This window comes from Acanthochromis polyacanthus, chromosome 16 (genome assembly GCF_021347895.1).
Source record: "Acanthochromis polyacanthus isolate Apoly-LR-REF ecotype Palm Island chromosome 16, KAUST_Apoly_ChrSc, whole genome shotgun sequence".
NCBI classification, from domain to species: Eukaryota; Metazoa; Chordata; class Actinopteri; family Pomacentridae; genus Acanthochromis; species Acanthochromis polyacanthus.
The window spans coordinates 2625785-2652045 of record NC_067128.1 but is presented as its reverse complement, the minus strand read 5'-3'; the positions used below and the strand labels follow the sequence as shown (position 1 = coordinate 2652045).

Genomic DNA, 26261 nt, shown 5'->3' with positions numbered 1-26261 from the left:
GTAGTCTATTTTTTTTGTCATTTTGTTTCTCACTTTTGTCATTTTTTTGTCTAATTTTTGTCTTTGTCCATTTTTGTCACTTTCTAACTTTTTTGTCTCATTTTTGTAATATTTTGTCTTTTTGTCTATTTTTGTCTGACTTTTGTCATTTTTGTTTATTGTTTTTATTGTTTTATGCTTCCTTTTTGTCTCACTTTTTGTTTTTTTGTTTCATTTTTTGTCAGTTTGTTTTTGGATTTTGTCATTTGGTGTCTCGTTTTTGTCAGTTTGGCTCATTTTTTGTAATATTTTGTCTTGTTTTGTTGTTTTTTGTCTTTTTTCGTCTAACTTTTGTCGTTTGAGTCATTTTTGTCGCTTTGTGAGCAAAGGAAACATTTGGAGTTGTTGTTATTTACAGGTTGTTATGCTGTGATTTTACTGCTCACTTTAGATCAAACTGGGCTGAATGTGGAACCTGAACCACGACGAGTTTGAAACTACTGCTTAAACCTCTGCAAAGTATTAAAAAGAGAGTGGAGTGTGTGTTGGAGGAAGACAGAGGGATGCAAAGCAGAGAGAAAAACGTACATCTGCTTATGTAACGTCTCCCTGTTAAACTAAAAAGTCCCCATTAGTTCCAGCAGATTAGCGAATGAAGCGCCTCAACTCCACTTACTTGACCTGCAGGAGGAAGACAGGCGGAGAAAAAACATCTGAGAGAAAAAGACCAACAAAGTTCACGAATATTAGAAAAAAAACATGAGAAGTTTTGCCTTTTGTTTAGTTCAGGGGTGTCCAACATGAGGCCCGTGGTCCAAAAGCGGTCCTCCAGAGGGTCCAATCCGGCCCTCAAAGTGTAAAAATTCCAGAGAGGACATTAACTGCAGATTGTAAATTAGTAAAACTATAAATTTAGAATCATTTCTAGACCATGACAAGTTGTTTGGATCAGAAAATAGTAGATTGTTCATTGGTCTTTTGTCATTTTGTGTCTTGTTTTTTATGTTTTTTGTCGTATTTTTGTTGTTTTTATCTGATTTTTGACATTTGTTTTGTTGTTTGTGTTTTTTTAACTCGCTTGTGTTCGTCTATTTTTGTTGTTTTGTTTCTCACTTTTGTCTTGCTTGTGTTTTTTTGTCATATTTTTGTCATTTTGTGTTTTGCTTTGTTCGATGTTTTTGTTGTTTTGTGTTTTTTGTCTCGCTTGTGTTTGTCTATTTTTGTTGTTTTGTTTCTCACTTTTGTCTTGCTTGTGTTTTTTGTCATATTTTTGTCATTTTGTGTTTTGCTTTGTTCGATGTTTTTGTTGTTTTGTGTTTTTTGTCTCGCTTGTGTTTATCTATTTTTGTTGTTTTGTTTCTCACTTTTGTCATTTTTGGTCTTGTCTGTGTTCATTTTTTGTCGCTCTGAAACTTTTTTGTCTAATTTTTGTCTCTTTTTGTTTGGTTTCGTGTTGTCTGTCTCATTTTTTTGTCATTCTGTGTCTCGTTTTTGTCAATTTGCATCTGACTTTTGTAATATGTAGTCTTGTTTTTGCTGTTTTTTGTCTTTTTGTCTAACTTTTGTCATTTTGATCATAAAGTAAAATCCTATATCATTCAGTTCCAGATAGCTGTGACTAAATGTTGTGTTCCTTTGTAGACACTCTGGGATCTGAAAGTTGTAATGTGGAAATGATAAACTGAGGCTGAATGTTCCTGAAATTTAACTTATTGTCCTTCAGAAATTTGTGATGTTTTGTAAAAAGATAATTCCTTAAATGTGAACCTTTTCAGAATTTTTGCAGACAAACAAAGGAACCATTAGGAGTTGTGGTTATTTCTAGGTTATTATGCTGTGGTTTTACTGGTCTGGTCCACAGTAGATCAAACTGGGCTGAATGTGGAACCTGAACTAAGATGAGTTTGGCATCCCTGGTTTAGTTGTTACCACGGCAACAACTGCTCTGTTAATATGTAACAAAGATGGGAATGATATTGCACACTTATGTATGCATGAATAGAATCAAATCTCTTCAGCTGCTTTTAAATGAATTAATTTTAACAGTGACTGATGTAATTTGAGTGTTTTATGTAACAGCTCTTGTGTGAGTTTAGTTGGAGGATAATGAAGATTTTTCTGCAGGTTCTTTCTTACCATGTAGGAGCTGTAACCTTCACACAAGACACTTTCTGTCTTTAGAAACTCTCTGGCATCACTTCTGCTGTAAACAACCGAGCACAACTTCCTCCTTCCGTCCGCCGGGTGGCGCTTTTGGAGGGCTTTCGGTTCAGGAAACACTGCGATGCTGCCGCTTTGCCCAAATTCTGCACCGTCATTCTACCTGCACAGGTTATTTATGTGTTATTCAACCAGGAAGCGGCGGCGGCGGCGGGGATGGATTCTTTGTGGAAAAATATGATCACAGTCACATTAAATATTACGCACAAGCAGCAGCCCTGCAGAGTTGTCAAATCCAGCCTTTGCAGCAGCCAATGGTAAATGTGCGCACTTCCCATGTGGAGCCTATCAAACACCGCGCCAATGAAAACCTGTCGCACTTTCCCGTCGCTCTCCGCAAAACCGACGGATATAAATTATAAATTATCGCAGTCGCCTCATAAAACGGTGCGAGCGCGGCGCCGGCAGCTGCGTCGGGTTTTTGAAGTTTCCTCTATTTTTATTTATTATGTTTCCATCAAGTGCCACTGCCTGGTGCAATGCAGGTCCCGTGTAGCCAATCAATGCGGCCGACACATGGAGTATAATATTGCAGGTCCGCAGCGGCCAATCAGAGGCCACATCACACACCGGCACAGCAAATTCTCCAGTGTCAACCCAGGCTTCCTGCACTAGCTGGTATCCTTCCGCGGCTGCGAACTAGTGCGGCCCGTTCATGAGGACTGCCAGCGCTATAATAATGATATTATTATTATTATAAAAGCCAAATCGTTAAATTATGGCCTCATAATTTAATACAAAAGGATATCTTTGATGCTTTATTATATATATTTAGATATATTAAGTTTGGTAGTGTATCCATTTGAATTTAAAGACACAGTCCATCTTTTTTATTTTATTTTATTTTACTTTAAATCCAAGTCTATAAGCTTTCTTGTGGAATTTGGTACAAAATAAAACACTATTAAGTATTTCATTTCATAACAGATAAATTATGGTGGTGATGTTAGACTTGATTAATTTAAAATTAGTTTCTTCAGTCATATTTGTTACTGTCTTTATCGCATAAATTTGAAAAAATGGGATAAATTCACAGAAAATCTTCGTTTTTTAAAGATAAATATCACTTCTTTAAACCTATCAAAACAATTAAATGCACTCCTGTTCATATACAGATGGATTTGTTTTCTTTTTGGCACTGCGGAGAAGGTTAATGATTCAATTTAGATGTAGTTTTTTGCCTTCTTTATGATAATTGATGATAATTATGGTTTATATGTGACAGCTGTTGCATGTATCAGTGCAGACTTGTAGATTTAAGGCTACATGTAGGATAAAAGAAGAGTTTAAAACCATATAGATGGGTGTTATCCTTTTTATAAATATACATATATAATTCCTAATGTCTCCACAGTTGTGTAGATTCTCAGTTTTTCAACTCCTATAATCCCAAATGAGCAACTTTTTTTTTTCCACTTTTGAAAACATTTTATCCAAGAGGTTTCTCAAATAAAACTCAACAACTATTTGAACACAACTCTTAAGAAAAGGAGCAGAAATGTTGCATCCTCATTTGATATTAGTCTGTCGTGTGGTGCACGATGAAGGAAAGCAAAAAGTGAAGATCTGTATGAGCTTTCAAGTTTCAAACAGACTTCTGTAAAATGACGTGCAAAACGCCTGACAGCAGACTGCAGATTTGATCCCTGTGCTTGCAGCCTACGTGTTTCTGTGCACCATGAAAACATCATCCAATAGAGATAAGATAATTAACTGTCAGGAAACTAAACATTCAGTTGTACATGAGGAAGCTCTGCAGGCGTTTGTGGTTGCAGTTGGAGGCCTGATCTTCTTCTAATGCTGCTGCTGCTTCTGGTGCAACAGCCCTGAATTGAAATAAGGAAGTGAGTGATCAGTGCTCGTGTGGCGGAGGGATACACAGGCAACCCCCATTCTGGCCACGGCCAATATACACACTCCTTACCCGCCACTGGAACTCCATCAAAGGAACGACCACACTCCTAGTCTGCCTCCACAGACCAACAAGCACACAACCCATCCGACATGGTAAGTATCCTCATTCATTCTCTTTAACGGGGAAAACGCGTTTTGACCACAGGGGCTGGTTGGTGCTTTAAACCCGCTGTAGCCGCTTTTATTACCTCTCTGTTCGCGCCTCCGCTCATTGATTCTCAGCTCTGAGGAGACGGAAAACGCCCGCAAGACGCATTTTTCCTTTCGGTCCATTCTCCAGCACCGGATCACACGAACCCGCCTTAAGGAGCCTCTTTTATTACCGTGCGTAAAAATGGTGCGTAAAAATGGGACTCCCTTAATGTATGCTTCATAACTGCGCAATTCATAGAGCATTATGGGCTGCCGAGGGGGTCAAGTGGCTGCTCGCACGGCTCGCACGGTGCAGATCGAATTAATTCTTGGACTAGATTTGGTGGGATCGGAATAACTCGGCAGCTATTCTGGGTTATTACAGCAGAATTCTGCAGCCATGAGTGCACCACTTTTTACTCTCCGCCTCAGGAGCGCAGGCGTGTTGGGGAGCGCATGTATTTTTTATTCTTTTCCCCACCAAGACGTGCTTTTAGATGCATGTTTTATGCGCAGCCACATATCATGAGACCCTGTTGTTATGTTGGAAAACGAGCTGGGTTTTCGTTTTTCTGGGTTGCACCATGAAACCGTGCCGTTCCGTGCCATGATGGGGCATGGCACTACTGTATCTCGTCAGTGTTCCGCAACGGAAACTGACCATATTTTGTAATTTTTCAAGGTTGCGGCTACTTTGTGGATCCAAACCTGCTATAAATGTTCCTACTAAAGCTGCTTTTCTGCGTTTTCCTGCAGAAAACGTCCAGGTTTCTGTCTTTATCTTGGTCTTGGTTATCTATTTGTGCCATGTCGACTGATTTGGTTGTCTCTTTGCAAATTTTCTATGTTATGCAAATGTCCTTTGGCCAGGCTGAGTTGTCCAAGAAGCTTCTTTGTGGCAGGGAGCATCAACAGCTGGTCCACTCTCTCCAGCCAGATGCTGTGAAATGCAAACATTCCACGCCTCTCTCTGTGTTTCTGTGCGTCTTTCTGCTGCAAACCAGATTCTAAAGGCTCACAAAACTGGTGAAAATGCGCATCACTAACCAATTTCAGCCAGATGTTGAAGCTCTCTGCAGCCACTGAGCCTCTCCACCAGGCGACGTCACTTCAGGAGTGAGAGGTAATGATAAGGATGTGGAAAAGAGGCCTTCAAGCTAATCCATTGATTATCAAGCCTGATAGATCATTAATGGCTCCAGGGAGTAAAGAAGCCTTTTTTTTGTTTCTCCCCCCTTTATCTCTCTCTCCCTCTCCGTTGCAATCAAATATCCCATATATGGTATCGAGCCACGATTGGAGTTTCACGTTACAACGCAGTAATTTGAGTGTAACGTGGGATTGTTGTGGAGTTAGCCCCGTGCATCTCTGAAAAGTTGAATCCGCCGGCGTACACCCTGAGTCCGCATCAATACGCCCACTGAAGTGGAAACAGGCTCCCCCATTGAGGTGGAAGTATCGGATAGGTAGTCGGACCATGCTGGGGCCCTATCCTGTTCCTGTTACGCTCTTGTTTGCTGATGCATGTTTAGTAACTTGAAGGACATCCGATCCACTGCAGTGAATAATTTATCTGCTTGGCGGCCAACACCTAGCCATGCTCCTGGTGTCTCTGAGCCTTAGACTCCTGCTGCAGAGGAGCTACAGGTGGCTGTCTGGTGGTCTGGGCTTGTCGCAGGGTGTTGGAGGTGTAGCGTTGTTTACACTCCCCACCCCCCACCCCCCCACCCTCCAGACACAACCCGGCCCGAGGCCTCGCTGCCTTTTGTCCCAAACAGAAGAGCCGGTCAGTGCTGCCACAGAAAGGGAGCGAGTGTGTGTTTGTGCATCACATTGAGCCTTTGTGTTTGTGATGTGAGCGAGTGTGTGTGTGTGTCACGCCCATCCGTCAGCTGCTTCTGCACCTTTAACTTTGGCCAATATGGACTTGTGGGATTGTTTGGCATCCCGACGACAGACCAGCAGCACAGAAGACACATTAAACATTGATAACGAGTTGTAAAAGAAGAAGATAATCGACGGCGATCTCTTTACACCATTTTGCGTCTAATTAAATCCGGTGTGAACGGGGAAGAATGCTGTATGTTTGCACACGGCTGATATGGCAGCCAGGGGAAGATATTCCTCGCTGGGCCGCTGAAGTGCCTCCTGCCTCCTGCCTCCTGCCTCCTGTTTGGCGTGAAATACTGGGGCTGGCTGCCCGGGCAACAGTGGGAGTGGTTGACCCACTCGTGCCAGTGAACCGGTGAACCAGTGCCAGCCCCAAACACACACTATTCCCCCTACAAGCTGTTATTAAGACTGGAAGCCTGGCAGCAAACAAGAGAGTCCATAAGACAGTGGGGAGGGTGAATCACAGGGAGTTTCCTCTGAGCAGCATGTCGCATATAGAGAGGAAAGGAGCCACGCAGAGGGGAAAAGTCTGGAGGAGCTGGCCGAGGTGCAAGTGTCAGGGAGAAGGAGGGAAGATGGGTGAGCGGTGGGCTCAGCAGTGCTGCTGCTGCTGCACCATAAGGCCCCAACAGCTTGGGCCCGAGCCAGGGGAGGATCCATAGCACTGAGTCACCAAACCCCACACCCAGTCCACTTAGAGAGACAGCGGGGGACAGAAAGAGACAGCAGAGATACAGCAGCATGACAAACAGGGGTGACTAAGGGAGGATGTGAAGGGAGACTCATCCATGGAGAGAGAAATTAATACAGGAGAGGTGGGGGTAAAACAGAAATAAATAGGAAAGAGGCAGAAAACACACGGCCAAGCTGGGCAGCAAAAAGGCTGTTTTTGTCTCCTGACATTTGCCGTCCTCGCAGATGGAAATGGAGACCGGAGTCGTGAGCAGAGCAGGTTATTGAATCAGGTCAGATAATCATATGAGGTTCTAGGTGAACCCCCCCGGATCGATGGGTCCTGTGGCATGCCGTGAGGAGAGGCCTATTGTTTGGCGAAAAGTTAAAAGGTCAGCTGGCGGCACGTCACGCGGCCATCTGCTAAATCTTATCTAGTCATTATGCAACAAATTGAATTTACAAAATAAGATACGCTCACCCCGTTAGCGGGGGCTTTAACGAGGCCTGCAGGATTTGTTGGTTGGATGTGAACTCAGATGCATCCACAGCGAGACTGCTTGTACAAACACATAAACACGCTGATGGGCTGCAGGAATTCGCTGTGAGGCACAACTGGTTTCTCTGACGAATTCACAGGAAACATGGGGATGGAAAGTATTGGTGTTGAGGAAGAATGCTGTTAAGAGCAGCTCTGGGTGTGTGTGTGTGTTAGTTTACTCTTGCATATGTGCACATCTGTGAGTGTTTGTCTGTGTGTGTTCCTTCTATGCTGCCAAGCGCGGTGATGTCAGCGTGGTCTGTTAACAATAATAAGAAAGAAAGAAACCTGGGCGCTGGGAGTGGACCTGTGGGAGTGATTTGCACCAGTAGCTCTGCATTCACACTTCAGGGCCGAAGGTGTTTGTTTGAAATCAGCGGCTCCGCTTAGAAACAAGCTCGATCCGTCCGTGTAGCAGTGGACGCTCCATTTAAAACAGGCGTGAGTCACTATCAGCCATTAGAGGAGCCAGCAGAGGGATCAGGCTGGGAGGGAAACCAAACCATGCCAGGCCAGCAGGCCCATTTTTCCCTGACCATGGAAAACGCTTCCATGCTGATACGTCCTCAAACAACCCCGCCTAAACTCTCACTGCAGGTCTGGAGACGGGACTTCATCCATTTTATTACAGTATCTAGTTGCCTAGCTGTCCCGCCATGCTGCAGGCTGCTTTTGGACACGGTGTGAGTCAGTCCTGTGGGTCCACTCATCAGCTGGAAGTTAAATTTCATCTCCATTCTGTTGTGCTTCTAGCAGTCTGTCAAACAAACCTGTCAGAATGATCCTGATGAGCCAAATGTGATGACTGATCTGCAGCATCAGGACCGATTTCAGAACAAACTGGAGCCAAGATGGAGTGCGAGGGCAATTCCTGCAAGTCTGCTTAGAGAAGAAAAATGCCGTTTAGATAAGAAATCTATTGTTCTGGGAGCATTCTGGCCTTTCCACGAACAGATCCCTGTCCAGGCCTCAGACCCTGAACACTGTGGCCAGTGTTGAGCCGAGTGGCGGAGATGAGGAGGAATGTGATGACGAAACAGTTCAGGATTCGGAATGCTGCCTTGTTGAGTAACTTGTTTGTAACCACCTCCCTCTCTTTGTTTTTTCCCAACCACAGGCTGACCAGCTAACAGAGGAGCAGATCGCAGGTAAGAACAGACAGAATTTTTCAATAAAGTTTGTTTATGTAGCTCATTAGCCGCTCCCACGTCACCTACAGAGAACACGAAGTGAAACAGAACATGGAAAGACTCGGCACACGCCCTCCCTTGGCACATCATTAGATTTTCAAAACGAGCAGGACAGAAGGGGAAGTATTTGCAGCAATCATGAGTCAGGGCCGAAACGCAACGAAGCCACAGTGAACACACACTTTTCCAGCCGAGCTTTACGAGCAGTCTCGATCACTGAGGCACCTCGGTGATGAATAAACGATGTGGGCTTTGTCCTAAAACTGGAAGCTGCACAGTTTCTTCCCCCTCTGTGGCTAATCAGCTTGTGCTCAGGCCCTAAGGCTAATGCTCGCTGTTACCTATATTCACTTCCCTGGATGGGTCATTATAGTTCAGTAGCTGCTTGCACAAAAGAGAAAACCGACACAAGTTGGTCCCCCCCCAACATTCTGTTTCTTAGACGTAGCTTGTTCACGCTTTTTAGGCCCAATTTCAAGCCCAAATTTTGCTTACAACAGGCCCCGCTAGCAAGGAATGGATTAACCTTCTGGACCCTGACAGCAGCTCCCTAACATAACCCCTCTATGTAGCCGCATAGCAACAGTAATCTAACCTTGCACTCTCACCCCCCCCCACCCCCCACCCCCCACAGAGTTCAAGGAGGCTTTCTCCTTATTTGACAAGGATGGTGACGGCACCATCACCACCAAAGAGCTCGGCACCGTCATGAGGTCGCTGGGCCAGAACCCCACAGAGGCTGAGCTGCAGGACATGATCAACGAGGTGGATGCTGACGGTCAGTATACTGCTCACCACGCCCGGTTTAACCGCAGCACTCAAGTACGATTCATCACTTCTCTGTCGGAGAGGTCGTGTCAGATGTCAGATAAGGAAAGAGAACTTCTGCCGCTTCCTCGATTGGCCCAGAAATGCAACATTGGGGTTAGAAATAGCATTATTCTACGAAAAAATCTGGCAATCCAGGCATCATTTCTGCTAAATCTCAATCAGAACATTGGTGTCAAACTCATTCTAGTTCAGGTTCTACATTCAGTCCAGTTTGATCTCCACTGGGCCGGACCAGTGAAACCACAGCAGAATAACCTAATAATAACGACAAAATGTTTCTAGGATGTTAGTGCAAAAAAGTAAATTCTAAAATGTATCAAAACAACAAGTCAGACAAAAAAACAACAAAAACAAGCCAAATATCATAAAAATCAGACGCAAAATGACAAAAAGACACAAAATGACAAAAATGAGACAAACGACACGTAACAAACAAAGAGGCAAAAAAAAGAGACAAAATTGAGAAACAAACATGACAAAAGAAGTAGGCTAATAACACAAGCAAGACAAAAAAATTAAAAAAAATCATCAAATAAAGGAAAAAACAAAAATGACCAAAAAGAAGACAAATAACACAAGCAAGGACGAAAAGGAAACACAAAGAGGACAAAAATGAGAAAACAAATGACAAAGAAGTAGGCTAATAACACAAGCAAGACAAAAAAATTAAAAAAAAATCATCAAATAAAGCAAAAAACAAAATGACAAAAGAAGACAAATAACACAAGCAAGACGAAAAGGAAACACAAAGAGACAAAAATGAGAAACAAAATGACAAAGAAGTAGGCTAATAACACAAGCAAGACAAAAAATTAAAAAAAATCATCAAATAAAGCAAAAAACAAAATGACAAAAAGAAGACAAATAACACAAGCAAGACGAAAAGGAAACACAAAGAGACAAAAATGAGAAACAAAATGACAAAGAAGTAGGCTAATAACACAAGCAAGACAAAAAAATTAAAAAAAATCATCAAATAAAGCAAAAAACAAAATGACAAAAAGAAGACAAAAAACACAAGCAAGATGAAAAGGAAACACAAAGAGACAAAAATGAGAAACAAAATGACAAAGAAGTAGGCTAATAACACAAGCAAGACAAAAAAATTAAAAAAATCATCAAATAAAGCAAAAAACAAAATGACAAAAAGAAGACAAATAACACAAGCAAGACGAAAAGGAAACACAAAGAGACAAAAATGAGAAACAAAATGACAAAGAAGTAGGCTAATAACACAAGCAAGACAAAAAAATTAAAAAAAATCATCAAATAAAGCAAAAAACAAAATGACAAAAAGAAGACAAATAACACAAGCAAGACGAAAAGGAAACACAAAGAGACAAAAATGAGAAACAAAATGACAAAGAAGTAGGCTAATAACACAAGCAAGACAAAAAAATTAAAAAAAACATCAAATAAAGCAAAAACAAAATGACAAAAAGAAGACAAATAACACAAGCAAGATGAAAAGGAAACACAAAGAGACAAAAATGAGAAACAAAACAACAAAGAAGTAGGCTAATAACACAAGCAAGACAAAAAAATTAAAAAAATCATCAAATAAAGCAAAAAACAAAATGACAAAAAGAAGACAAATAACACAAGCAAGACGAAAAGGAAACACAAAGAGACAAAAATGAGAAACAAAATGACAAAGAAGTAGGCTAATAACACAAGCAAGACAAAAAAATTAAAAAAATCATCAAATAAAGCAAAAAACAAAATGACAAAAAGAAGACAAATAACACAAGCAAGACGAAAAGGAAACACAAAGAGACAAAAATGAGAAACAAATGACAAAGAAGTAGGCTAATAACACAAGCAAGACAAAAAAATTAAAAAAAATCATCAAATAAAGCAAAAAACAAAATGACAAAAAGAAGACAAAAAACACAAGCAAGATGAAAAGGAAACACAAAGAGACAAAAATGAGAAACAAAATGACAAAGAAGTAGGCTAATAACACAAGCAAGACAAAAAAGTAAAAAAACATCAAATAAAGCAAAAAACAAAATGACAAAAAGAAGACAAAAAACACAAGCAAGACGAAAAGGAAACACAAAGAGACAAAAATGAGAAACAAAATGACAAAGAAGTAGGCTAATAACACAAGCAAGACAAAAAAAGTAAAAAAACATCAAATAAAGCAAAAAACAAAATGACAAAAAGAAGACAAATAACACAAGCAAGATGAAAAGGAAACACAAAGAGACAAAAATGAGAAACAAAACAACAAAGAAGTAGGCTAATAACACAAGCAAGACAAAAAAATTAAAAAAAATCATCAAATAAAGCAAAAAACAAAATGACAAAAAGAAGACAAATAACACAAGCAAGACGAAAAGGAAACACAAAGAGACAAAAATGAGAAACAAAATGACAAAGAAGTAGGCTAATAACACAAGCAAGACAAAAAAATTAAAAAAAATCATCAAATAAAGCAAAAAACAAAATGACAAAAAGAAGACAAAAAACACAAGCAAGATGAAAAGGAAACACAAAGAGACAAAAATGAGAAACAAAATGACAAAGAAGTAGGCTAATAACACAAGCAAGACAAAAAAATTAAAAAAAATCATCAAATAAAGCAAAAAACAAAATGACAAAAGAAGACAAATAACACAAGCAAGACGAAAAGGAAACACAAAGAGACAAAAATGAGAAACAAAATGACAAAGAAGTAGGCTAATAACACAAGCAAGACAAAAAAATTAAAAAAATCATCAAATAAAGCAAAAAACAAAATGACAAAAAGAAGACAAATAACACAAGCAAGACGAAAAGGAAACACAAAGAGACAAAAATGAGAAACAAAATGACAAAGAAGTAGGCTAATAACACAAGCAAGACAAAAAAATTAAAAAAAATCATCAAATAAAGCAAAAAACAAAATGACAAAAAGAAGACAAAAAACACAAGCAAGATGAAAAGGAAACACAAAGAGACAAAAATGAGAAACAAAATGACAAAGAAGTAGGCTAATAACACAAGCAAGACAAAAAAATTAAAAAAAATCATCAAATAAAGCAAAAAACAAAATGACAAAAAGAAGACAAATAACACAAGCAAGACGAAAAGGAAACACAAAGAGACAAAAATGAGAAACAAAACAAGAAAAAATGAAACAATTGACAAAAGTCAGACAAAAAAAACAACAAAAATAAAACAAAATGTTACGAAAATGAGACACAAAATTACAAAAGAACAATGAACAATCTAGCATTTTTCTTTATGATCCAAACAACTTGTCATGCTGTAGAAATTATTTTAAATTCATAGTTTACAAATTTAGATTTTGCAGTTAATGTCTTCTGTGGAATTTTTACTCTTTGAGGGCCGGATTGCACCCTCTGGAGGACCACTTTTGGCCCGTGCGCCGCATGTTTGACACCCCTGGTCTAAATGATCATGGGGTGAAAGAAAAGTCTCGCGCCACAAAAGCGGCGGGGATTTGGATCTATTTTTTGGATCACTCCGTGTTCTGGCTACCAAACTGGCCACCTCTGGCAAATCATTAAATTTACTCAAATTTGACAGTCTGTTCCAGGCGAGGGGGAAGGGTTTTAATATTTAGGTTAATATGATCCTTTCCTGCAACGCCCCCGATTTTAATCAACCAAATGACCCGCGACTGTCACTCCTGACTGCAGAACAGCGCTAAAAACGCACAATCGTTACCCATAATTCCTCAAACCGGTCGACTAAAGAGAGGCGCAGAACGTGGGGACATTTATCGAGAACTCTTAGTTAACATTCCGCTGCGTGACTTTGGTGATAAAAGCCCTTTTACAAATGGATAAGGGATTAGATAGAGCTTCCATTACGGCCCCATCAGTGGTGCTGTTGCCCACCTCCCTCCCTTTTTCTGCCAACTGTCAACCAACTGTCCAAGCCAACTGTCCAGCCAGCTTTATTTTCGGATGACGTATCCCTCTGTGTCAGCAGTTTAGTCACTGTGTTCAGCTCCATCATAGTTGACAATGTCAGGGATATGGACGTGCAGGAGGAGTGGGAGTCGAAACATGCGACGTGTTGCTGCCATCGATTTCCATAATTCTTTTGTTCTCCTGCACCTCTCTCTCTCTCTCTCTCTCTCTCTCTCTTCACTGACACTGCAGTGTTGGTGGTAGAAACGGAGAAGAATGGTAGAAGTTGGCTGAGAAGCTGGCTGTCCTTGTGCAGCAGAGGATGTTAGCTGTCAGCGGGGCCTTTACCTCCACTGCTGCTCTGTCAGCTTATAGGATTTTGTAAATGGGAGCACATTGATCAGGAGAAATCAATCGCACCGCGGCTTGGCTGCCCCTTTATTGAAACGTCCTCCCACCATCCTCACTGCCCTCCCCCCTCCCCTTCAGTTACACCCAAAGGCAGGAACACACACACACATATATATATCCACACACACACCATCGCTAACATCCCCTTGTTCTGCCTCTGCCTCCCTTGGCTGATGCAATCTAGGTCAGACAGCAATGAAGCTAGTAATGGAAAATAAAAGTGGTTACATAAGGCCTCTCTGCGCTTTGCACATCCAGTACCCACATCAGCAGCCATGGGATGTCAGCTGGCCCATTGAAAATCAGCTTTATTTACCAAACAAGGAGGCCGTTGCAAAGAATCACACTGAATGGAGGAGAGGACCCAGCGCGCTGCAGCTATAGAGAGAGCTGTTAAAAGAAATGTGATTGTGAAGCCGAGCGTCTATTACAGTGTCACACAGAACCGCTGCTCTTTATCCCACAGCTATAGCCACACCTGCTGGCCTGAAACACGTAGAACAGGACCCCAACACGTCTGCGATGGAACTCTTTAATTAAGGGTCGCCATCACTCACCCTCGTTACACAATCCCACCCTTCTCTCTGCACTCAGAGATGGAAGTTGGCTTCATGATGCAGGGAAATAAAAGAACAATGACCACACATCCAGGCGCTCCGAGATGCCTCAGCCTTCTATAGTTTGCGTCAGTGCCTCTTACGTGTAATCGCACCATCTCCCACTCGGTTCACTCCTTATATTCTCTCCTCTTCACATCTCCCTCATCTCCATCTCCCTCTCTACCGCCCACTCACTCCCTCCCTCTCTTCTTTCTCTCTCTCTCCACCATTTTCTCTTCCTCCTTGTCTTCCTCCCTCCTTGCTTCCAGCTGGCCCACGGTGCAGCTGAGCGGATATCACTCCAGGGCTACCTTGCTTCTTTAGTCATTGTCCCCCTCAGATTTTCTCTTTTTCTTCCCCAGCTGCAGCTCTGCCATTGTCCAAGACTCGGGACCCCCTTCCTCCTCCCTCCCAACCTCCCCCAGTGGCAGCATGTGTTCCCTCGGTGCTGCTGGCTGTCTCCCTCTGTTAGATAACAGGTCCTTAGATTGTTACCCCGGGCCATGAGATCACCATCTGCCCCATCACATTACTGCATCTCTTTTTTTGTTCCACACACACACACATCCGGTCTCTTGTTCACTCTCTAGCTCGCTCCCTTCTCTGCTCTGCCATTGGTTAATCTGCCTACAATCCCACCCCGGGGCTAATCCTCATGGGTACTTCGCCCTTGGTGGCCCTGACCTTCACTTCAATCCCCTCACATATTTCTATGGCATTTTTTAAATCAGTTTATAAGAATAATAATAATAAAATAAAACAAACACTTCCGGATGTTCTTGCAACATCTTCAGATCTACGTAAATTGGAGCTCTCAGCTGCACCCACCCTCCGATCTGCCCTCCTGTGGTGTAGTTGGTGAGTTGCTGAGCTCCTCATAGATCCTTCCTCCTGTCAAGAGGGTCTGATCCCCTGGTAATCCTGTCTTGACAACCCCTACATGGATATTGATCCTACTGCGCTCAAACATGCGCCACCAGCACAGCAGCTGCACAGAAGCACCATAACTGACTAAGTTCATGCACATTTGCAGGAAAACGGGCAGAAAAATAGACTTAAGCATAGATAGAACTGAACAGGGATGGATTGAAGCCTCCACTCCATGTTCTGGTCCTTTTTTTCCCCCATCCAGCCTCAGTTTCAGACCAGGAGGGGGATGAGCCTTTGATTCATTCAGGCTCCTTGAAGGCCAGAGCTGCACAGCACACTAAATGTCTACATTATGGATGAGTGGCCACGGGTTCCCTCCCTCCCCTGCAGTCCCGCTGCGTAGAACATACGCAACATTTTCCCAGGGCTTCCCTGAGGAAGGAAAGGAAACACACACACTCACAGCGGCTCACACACATACATCCTCTTCCTGCTCTCAGCCTGCAGTAGCTGTGTTTATTAACGGTGTATACGAATATGAAGACTGCGATTACTCAAGCTGCAGCGTCTCTGCAGAGAAGGGGGAAAAAAAGGCTGAAGCACTAAATGAGCGTTTTCAGTCGGGCGCTTTTCATCAGCTAAATGCTGACTAATATCATCTCACAGTTTGCTTTTAAGTAATTGCAATTTCTGCTGATTAAATGTGCCTCGTTGATCACCTGTTCCAGGTAATGGAACCATCGACTTCCCGGAGTTCCTGACCATGATGGCCAGAAAAATGAAGGACACAGACAGCGAGGAGGAGATCCGCGAGGCTTTCCGGGTATTTGACAAGGTAAATAAGCTTTGAAGAGCATAATGAGGGAATTATGGCACAGTTTAATGCTGGGCAAGCTGAAGTTTTGAGTTATGTGGAGCAAGGGGTCAAGTTATCTAAGAATCTGAAAGGTGATTTAGGTCATTTCCAGTCAGGCTGGCGGTACATTTAGAGAATCAGTTTCAACTTTAACATTTGCTCTTTAATCGAGCTGACGTGGTGGAAGGTTTTTCTACGCATTTGACCCCGTGACACATGTTTGCAGGACGGAAACGGCTACATCAGCGCCGCAGAGCTCCGTCACGTCATGACGAACCTGGGAGAGAAGCTAACGGACGAGGAGGTGGACGAGATGATCAGAGAAGCAGATATCGACGGAGACGGACAGGTCAACTACGAAGGTAAAACAAACACGACACGAAGACGCGCGTACTGGAAATGTCACGGTGCACAAATAGCTTTAGTTTCTAGGCCATGCTGCAAGCTTTTATTAAACAGGGAGACCAGAGCGCTTCCCTTTCCAAGCTGTGTATTTCTCTGAGGGCAACAGCGAGACAAGGCAGCCACACTTTCTGTTAGTTATTAGATAGCGGCTATACATGGAGCCCGCTGAAACAGAGATGGGAGAAAGACATCCTTCTGAATTATCATCAGTGTGCCAGGAGCCTTTTCACTCTTTCTTCGTCGCTTCCCGCTACCGTTAGTCCCTTGGCACATTACACGAGAGACTGCGCTCATTTTCTAGAAGGCTGTTGATATATTATGAACAGTCCATAAGTCGTGGCTGAAAAGTGCCCCACTTCTCCTCTCTCATTGTGCCACAGACAGAATATGGACTCTCCGCACACATAAAGCCGCCTTTCATTTCGTTATTTTTTGTGCCGCCGTCACGTCGCTGCACAACTGTAAGCACAAGGCGAGAGCTTTTTAATCAAACGGGTTTAATGAGATGAACATGGAAGCTGTTTGGAAAGGGGACGCTAATTAGGATGTGTGTTCCGAACCTGCTCAAGTTGATTAAAAAATTAATAAAGCATTTAACAATTTAGCAGGTGACTGCTCTTACTGGCAACAGGCTGTGCCAAAGCCTTAAACCTGATGTCCTTATTGTCTTTTGTCCTCTCTCTCTCTCTTTCTCCCTGCAGAGTTTGTACAGATGATGACTGCAAAGTGAAGCTTGCCCGCCCCATCCTGTCCCCTCTTAGAAGAAAAAAAAAAGAAAAAAAAATCAAAATGTTTTACTTACCTCTTGGAAAAAAATGTTCATTTATTCATACCGTTTCTGTATAGAAAATAATTGAATGTTGAAATAAAATATCCTTCTGTCCACACAGGAAAAATATAAAAATATACAAAAAATATCTGCATGAAAATGATGGTTAGTGATCCTGTCCCCTCCCCCCGGAGATCAGTTTAGCATCAGTACTTAACAAGTAAAAATAATAACAACAAACCCTGTAACTACTACCTTCAGACTAAAGCAAAAGCATTTGGCGAACTCCTTCCAGTTCCATTTGCTACTGGTAAATGTCTGGGCTGGCCATCTCTTCTTTCTCTCTGTTTTCTGTTCTTCATGCATGCAGCTTGAGACCGGAGCACTAACCCCCTGCCCCCCCTCCCTCCTCCGGGCTACCAGAGCGTGCTGATTCCACTATAAGCTGTCCTCTTGTTGGTTTGGTACAGTTTTTTTGTATTTGGAGAGGAACCCTGTACTGTTAAGATGAGAGAATATACCAGGTTCTAACTCAAGCGTTAAAGTGGAATGGGACTTAATTGTATGCTAGATAAAAAGAAAAACAATGTACAAAAAATACATTTTCAAATGTTTGGCATGTTCTTTTGTTTTTATGTTATTTGGACGGCCATCTTAGTAGTCGTGCGTCCTGCCCTTTCTAAAGGAGGGGGGACTTAAAGAGTCTTACGGTGAGCTTTCTATTTTTTCTTTTTCTTTTGTTTTTTTTTTTCGCTGAGATGGAGTGTCTGTCCTCTTTTCTTGCAAGAGAGATTCACTGGCCTTCACTTTTCTTTTTCTTCTTCTGTTTCTCGACTCAGACACGAGCACAGCGGGGGGTGTACCGTGTTCACAGCACACCGGTCCTCGCAACTGTTCGTCTGAGTTCAGTTTACATTCATTCCAAGTTGTACATGCTAGTCTTTATTTTTTTTTTCAAATAAAAGACCATGAACTTTATCATGTCTTATGTCATTTTTCTTATGCTTGATTGTGAAAATGATCTATAAAGACAGCATAACAAGTCTGTACGTTGTTTACCGACTGGACAAATGTGTCAACAATAAATGATTATAATATCATCCTCTCCATGTGCCGTGTCTTTGGGTGATGTCGAGGAGTACGGTGTGTTTGTGTGTGTGTGCGCTCCATTACATGACGGGGAGCTTTGAGGAGAGAGCGAGCAGCTCACAGGGGAGGGAGAGGCAGCAGAATGTGTTTGCTCGCGCTCAGCCATGGATATACACACACATCTATGACGCCTCTCTTCTCTGTCAAGACCCAGCCGGTTGCTAGGCAACAGGAGCATGCTGTAACTGGGATGTTGGGGGGTTTTTTAAAAAGGCAAGTGGGAGTTTGAATAAACCCTCCTGCTTCTGCCGATGGCTTCGCGTTGGCTTGTCCTAGTAAGGCAAACCAGGCCACAACACCGCCGCCGTGTGCACTTTTTACACGACACGTGCACAGAACAGCACAGAGAGGTCTCAACTTCGGCACAGCCTAAATGTGTAAAAAGTCAGGCACTGCTTCACTGTTTTTGGGCTGTAATTTCACCATATTTGGAAAGGAGCCGAGGCACAAACACCCTGGGCAAGTGGAAGCATGAAGCAGCCCCCCCAAACACAGCGGCCTTTATTTAAACACACATGAGACAGGATTCTGCTTTCAAGGGGAAAAAACACGGCACATTCTGTACATTCCTCATGCCCCCATTATCTGTGCAGATCTGTTTTAAATTAGCTGGTGTTTAGCCGCCGTGGACTGAGCCTTGCCCACATTAATCAGATAAGCAGGCTGAGAGAAGGAAGGGTGGGTTAACGGGCAACAGGAAGAGGAACTGTGCCCCAGCTCTGCCAGTAACTGGGAAGTGTGTCACACATTTCATAATTACAGCCACCATGTTTGACTTGAAAGGAAACGAGGAAAAGTAATGCACTCAGCTTTGCCTCTTTGCCCCTCCCTGCAGCACCAGACTGGCCAATAGCAGCCAAGGAACATTTGATTGACAGCTGGGAGTCATCTATGCTGTTCAAGGCTACCTCTGCTGCTACCAGCTTGAATTTTCTAGTTAAAGGACAACAGCAGGGATTTTATTAGAGTCCAGACATCAGGAAATCATACGAACAGTGTCAGATTGTAAATAACTGAATACATTATTGAAACCCATTATTTGGATTATCATTAAAATAAAAAAGCAGGAGTTAATTTCAATGCTATTATAAATGTGTTTTTTTTTCAAACTGGCCTTTTGCAAAAGTCTGTTTCTATTTTGCAATATAATTATTTATGCATAAAGGCAACATAACAGCTAGGATAAAGTTTAAACTACAAGGTAACACATTTATACGTCACATTTAAAGAAATGATATTCAGTAGAAGAGTTAGTTTGATGCCACAGTGTTATTTAATATGTGAATTGAATAAATATTGCAGTTAAGACCCAACATCATTACAAAAAATACTAATTTGTCTAAATTATAAGAATTTAACATTAAACTTTCCTAAAAACTACCTGACTAATGTAAAAATTAACAACAGTTACACTAACAGTTCAGTGCCGTTTTCCATTTCATGTCACACTTTATTTCCAAATTTTCCTTTTTATTCTGTCACTGTGTGCAGGGTTAATGTTTTCTAGTGGAACCAGTGGCACAGGGTTGGTAAAGCAGGAGTCGCTGCGTGTAAATCTATTTGGTGCAGAGCTGGTTAGGGCACAAATTTAAGCTCTTATTTTATCAACATTTCAGGCTTTAATGCTGTAGTTAACAAGAGAAAACCGTGGACGATTGAAATAGTCGCTTGACTGGTTCCTGCATTTCCTAGTGACGCAGAGCTTTTCTCTGCTGAAAGTTACACCAACCGATGAGAATTTGGTTGGATGAGAGCACATCGACCGACTAATCGGCCTGGAGACTGCAGCTCTGTCAGGTTTAATATTTAAACACTGTTGTTGCAGACAACATGGAGTCTTGGGTGGCTTCAGCAAATACAGTCATGGAAAAAAATGATTAGACTACCCTTGTTTCCTTCAATTTCTTGTTCATTTTAATGCCTGGTACCACTAAAAGTACTACTGTTTGGACAAATATAATAACAAAAATAGCTCATGAGAGTTTAATTTCAGAGCCGATATGAGACATTTTAATGGCTTTCTTGATAATAACCAAAATCCCTTCAGTTCTTCCATCAGTAGCTATATCATTGTTCTGCCAAAAACAGCTCTTATGATTCCATGTTTTCTTTTCTGTCTGTTTTAGTCCCATGATCCACACAGGAGTTAGTACTGATTCATATCCATTGTTTCTGATGTCTCTTCATGCTCTCCACCACCTTCTGATCACAGCAGCCCATTCCTGTTGCACTAATTCTAACTAATTTGCTTTGTTTTTGGGCTTGTGGTTCTCCGTTCAGCGTTTGATGATTTTCCACAGGTTTTCAGTTTGATTTAGATCTGGTGATTGAGCAGCCAAGGCATGGTTCCAGTGTTCTGGTTCTCCATCCAGGCTTTAACTGACCTTGTCTTGTTGGAAAATCCAGTCACTGGAGGCAGGAAAGAGTTTTCCAGCTGATGGAAGAAGACTGTTTGCAAGAGTAGCCCCAAACATGACCTGGTTCATTGTCCCTGTTCCACCCAGACTGAAACTACCCCAGATGGTCACTGATCCACTCCCATGTTTTACTGTAGGGGCAGACAGTCTGCTTTGGAGCTTCTCCAGGCTTCCTCCTAACCAGTAAGTTGTTTGGAGTGGACATCAGCTGAAAACTGGATTCATCCCTGAAGAGAACCTTAGCCCAATCATCAACAGTCCAATCCTTGTGATCCCAGCAGAGAGTAACCGGCTTTCCTCTGCCTTTCCTTGATGAAGGGCTTCTTCCTGCCCTGTGTGGCTTCAGACCAGCTACAGGAAGTCGCTTTCCAACTGTCTTTGTCCAGCAAGTCCCATTGCTCCACAGTGTTCACTCATTTTTAAGGTTCCTGGAGGTCTGAGGATGATTCCTGACAGGAACAGATGAGTGACGGTCATCTGGTGGTAGAAAGACGTTTCCTGACCAGCTAGCAGGTTGGTAGAACCATGTTAGGCTTCTTTTTTCTTGGTGTAATGAACGGCTGTCTTGGAGATCTTCAGTTTTTTCGCTACCCGTCTCTCTCTCATGATGGCTGTCTTTGTGGCTTCACATAATTCCTTAGTTTTAGGCGTTATGTGAGAGCTGACAACTACGGCTTGAATGTCATAAGTATGATGGAATCAGCTGCATTTTGTGGTGTTTATTGTATTCTTCAGGTAGTATACCTTTAGCAATACCAGGCATTAAAATGAACAAGAAATTGAAGAAAACAAGGGTGGTCTAATCATTTTTTCCATAACTGTATGTAGAGAAGCACGGTTCATTATATAGAGATTTCAGTTCTGATTCCGAACGTAAGACAGTGAAAAGATGCTAATCAGCATCCATTTCCTGTAACAGCCTCATCTTCTCCACTATTTTCCCCTCACTACTTTGTCTTTCTGCGGACTGTAAGTCATCTTTTCCACAGAGCGTATATAATCGACAATTCCTGTAAAAAGCTCCACAGTAGGAGGATTTCTCTGACGCCAGCCTTTAGTGGCAGCTTTGAGAGGTAAGTATCATCTTTATATAATCCTTCAGGGTTAACTCCAAGATTCAAAGACAAAAATGACGCATCAGTGTTAAAGCTCGGGGAAATAAATGTCCAATATTTTCCTGAAAAGTTTAAACAAATAGACACAACTAAAACGTGTGGGCACTATCCAACCTCTCGCTAGATCCCAGTTAACTTAGATTTCTCCTGTGCTGGTATAAAGAACCATGTTAAACTCTTACAACTACAATCCCTCCAGGTCAATGTATTAGCGGTGAAGTTTCTCAAGCATGTCAAAAAATGAAATTAAAAAGTGAAAAGAAAGTTTTGAACTGTTTTTTTTTTTTGGAAGAATTTACTCTTATTTTATCCTTCCCTGTTTTGTTCAATTAGAGATAATAACTTGCAAAAATCACAGAAGAAATTACAAGTTAAATTTAAAACAACACAAAACAAAAAAGAAAAAAGCCACATCAAAAATTAGTATTTTTTACAAATGATGATTTGTTCTTTTGCACTGTAAAATTACACTATTAGTGAAAGTATTTAAATCAGTAAACTATATTGTTATTTTAACATTATCAAGAAGAAACAATACGTATAGTAAGGACTGACATGTTGGAACTGTTATTGTGCTCATTTAATTAATTAGTTAAATTATAGATGATATCTAGTAAAATCACAATAAAATCAATTTACATGTCAACTATTTTAGAAATTGTATTTTCATAAATTAATTCATGCTATACATCATAAAATGACACTATTTTTAAAGTTATTTAATAAGTAAAAAATGTCTTATTTTAAAGATATATGCCATTATGTAAAAGGAAAAAATGCATATAATAATTTTTAACTGTTTTTTTTTGCAGATTTTTCCCATTTTGCTGATTTATAGATATTTGTAAAATCCCCCTCAAAAAATATTAATTTGCATGCTGACTCTAAAAAAACAGGTAAAAGAAATAAATATTTTCATTACATTATCTTTCACAATGTGTGACCATAAAATCAGTTTTACTGTATTTAAATCAAGTTATTTCCACTATTTATTAACATTTCTTTAACACTCTTGCTGCTAGATGTTCACTTTTCATGGAATCGATAAAAAAAATTAATTTTAATTCATTCATAAGCCACTGGGCTTTGACAGCTTTAGTGTGTTTTAGAAAGATTTCTGCTCATCAGAACGGACCACACATATCTGTGTTTGAAAAGAATTTAACCTGCTGGAGTCATGTTGACTTCTACAAGTAAAGAGTTTGTTCTTTGTAAGTCGTTGTCTCTTGATTTTACTCTCAATGTAAATATCTGATCTCAATACTGACGTGTTTCTTGTGTCTGAGTCAAGATTCGTCATTTCTCGTGTGGTTGCGTACATAAAAACCGAAACGCTGTTTTCACAATCCCAGTACAGTGGGAAATGAAAATAATAACAATAAATCTAAATAAATAACTACAAGAAATACAGCTAACTATAAAATACAGGTTTACAAAAGCAACACTATGTAAGTGGAATCAGTCTGCTCTGAAATCTCTGCCTGTGGCATCAGATTTTTATCACAACCCACATCCTCTTACAGACACATAATTTACTGCTGGTGCCTCTAATTTCCTATAAACACGGATGAACCACCAAACAGATCCACGGCAGCTTTATGTTGGCACTCTGCTCGCCAGCCAACCAGCGTGGAGAAACTAAACGCATCCCATCGGCCAATCACAGCACAGAGGGGGCGTGGCTCCAACTTTAAGGCTGCGTCTTCCCTGGAAAAGGCCTGAGTGGAGGAAGAGACACCTGAGCACCCCGGGGGTTAAATTAAGAACATCAATATTTCACGTGTAAATGAAGCAGCACACTGCGGAGGCAGTAATGCGAGAAGGATTGACCGGGCAGCGGGATCACGTATCAGCGCCCCTGGAAAGAACAGGCACATTTATGAGACGGGCCCATGACATACAGCAGCGGAGTGTGTGTGACAGGGCGAGTGTCCTGCATATAGCGTGTGTGTGAGAGACATGGATCCATGTTTGTTGGTGTAGCGTCCAGCTGTATCAGCAAGTTAAGGAAGTATCTGAGGTGAGCTCAACATCAACGTGGGGGAAAGCTTCTGGCGCTTTCTAACGCACAAAGAGACTCACACTGCGGCGGGAGTCCATTAGCGGCGGCCTAATGTGTTCTGGATGTTGTTATATTGAGCTAAACAAGCATATTTTTCTTTCTGGTGGCTGTAAAGGTGGCAACATTTCAAAGAAATGGCCCAATTCTCTGCAGAGTTAAAGGTACAGAGCCACAAGTGCGGTAATAAAGACGGGCAGCGGCGACCTTTTATAATGGGTTGATCTTTACACTTCATGCTGTGCGAGTACAAACACAAACACACAGACACACTCGAACAAGCTACCTGAAAATGTCTCTGGGTTTGTTGCATGTATGAAGCTCAAGAAGTGTCCCCTTTCTCTCATAAATCTGTCCTTTCTGCACTGTAAAAAAAAATACAGTAAAATTCTGACAGCTGTGGTCACCAGAACGCTACTGTAAAATTACAAAAAACACATTTTCTACATTTACAGTAAAGAAATGTATTGATATTCTTGATTTTAGGGTTAAAAATGTGCTTAATTCTATATTTTACTGTAAAAAAAATAAGTTTTAACCTTTAAAAAATAGTACATTTACCTAACTATTACAGCGTTTTTCCATTAACAGCACAACATTTAGTGTATTTAAACCTCGTGTCATCCTGCGGGTCAAACTTGACCTGTTTTAAAGTTTGAAAATGTGTAAAAAAAAAATATAGATTTTCACAGTGAAACTTCTGATGTTGACACTTTCAACATTTTTGGGAAATCTTTGAACATTTTTTGGTGAAAAAAAAATGTTAAAAATGTTTCGCTGGATTTTGGTTGAATTTTTTGTGAATGTTCTTAAAGAAAATATTAGAAGTTTTACTGATATATATGTAATCACTTTAGATATTTTTAGGATTTATTTTTGAAAATTTTGACTCATTTTTTGAAAATATTTACAAGAATTTTCTTGCCAAATTTGGGGGATTTTTTTTAACATACATTTTTAAGAGAAACTTTTATGGATTTTGAGGAATTTTCTTCCTGAAGATTTTACAAATTTTCAGAAATTTGGGGAATTTTTTTGATGAATTTTTGGATTTTTTTTCAGTCAAGGAAACAATATTTTTTTTTGGTGCCCGTAAATGAGGACAACAGGAGGGTTAACATTTGATATGCATATTTTTTAAGCAAAAACGCTGCCATAAATATGAAGACATATGTCTGTTATGAACACAGAAGTACATCAGTTTGACCACAACATGTAATAAATGCAGAAATTGCCGTGGTACTTGTTGTAAATATTGCAGCATGTTTCGATTATCAATACAATATGTACATTTAACCAGAATAAAACTGTATTTTTCTTTAGAATTAAACGCTAAAATTACAGTATTATTACACATATTGCAGCATTTTTCCATTAAAAACTGTGCAGGAGTTGGGAAATGTATGTTTCAAGAGAAAGAAATATGAAAAAACACACTTTTCTCCTGATTAACCTGTTCACGGTGATTCAGAGTTATATAAACTCCATGAAACTGTTTCAGAGTTGGCAGATTTTTACCATCATGGTTTGACAGGGAACATTTTTTACAGTGTGACTCTGCACTGTTCACGCAAAAAAGCCGAGACACCTCCAGTAATTAGCTGCTATGGATTTAGTCCTAATGTTTTTGCAGCCTCACTGCTTATTATGGGCCTTGGAGTGTCGTTTTCACCATGTTGCGCTAATGACGACTGTAGAGGTGGTGGAGCAGAGCGCCGCAGGGGGCTTCGGCTGTTCCTCCACTCTGCAATGCAGCTCCTCCTCCTCCTCCTCCACCCACCAGCAGCACCGTCCCAGCAAACCCAGCTCAGCTCCCCTCTAAATCAGTCCCGGTGCCTTTCCAATTACCGGGAGCAGCGTGGGTCTCTCGCTAACTCTTCCTCTCGCCCTCTAATAGCTCCATCTCTTGCTTTTTTTTAAATTTATTTTTTTAATCCTCCTCACTCTGTCATTCCTTCCGTCTTGATTTCTCGCTCGGTCTCCCCCTCTCCTCCCTCTTTCCCCCTCATTTACCTTGCTCCCTCATCTCTGTCTGCTCCATTTGTCTTACAGTGCGTTTTTATTTTTATGGACTCCAATCACTCTTCTGTTTTTTTGCTTTTCTTTCTATCCTCTCGTCTCCCTCCAGCCCCCTTTATGGTGCGTCAGTGTCACCGTCACCGTCTCCGGGCTTTTCCTCACCGGTGCCAGGGCCTTCCTCTATTTACCTAGAAGAATAGGCTCATCCATCTTTGATTGTTGTGAAATATTACGGTGGTGTCACGACAACCAAGCCTCCCCGAGCCTCATGCAATATTCAGAGGCGATGATATAAGATTCCTGCTAATGAAAAAAGCAGCAGGCAATACAAACAGCTCTTTAATAATGGCCTGG

General features: G+C 41.2%; 1 protein-coding gene across 2 annotated transcripts; it reads left to right on the top strand.

Moving 5' to 3' along the window:
• The first annotated feature begins 4056 nt into the window (after positions 1–4056).
• Positions 4057–18126, top strand: calm1b (calmodulin 1b). 2 transcript variants are annotated; one of them, XM_022210224.2, is made up of 6 exons: positions 4057–4206; positions 8469–8499; positions 9176–9319; positions 15847–15953; positions 16201–16336; positions 17081–18126. In XM_022210224.2, exons 1-6 carry the CDS (start codon positions 4204–4206, stop codon positions 17107–17109), a joined length of 450 nt encoding a protein of 149 aa, XP_022065916.1. In that variant the 5' UTR covers positions 4057–4203; the 3' UTR covers positions 17110–18126. The 2 variants fall into 2 exon arrangements, with proteins under 2 accessions (XP_022065916.1, XP_051792579.1); XM_051936619.1 differs by lacking the exon at positions 4057–4206 and adding an exon at positions 4426–4450.
• Positions 18127–26261: the final 8135 nt, after the last annotated feature.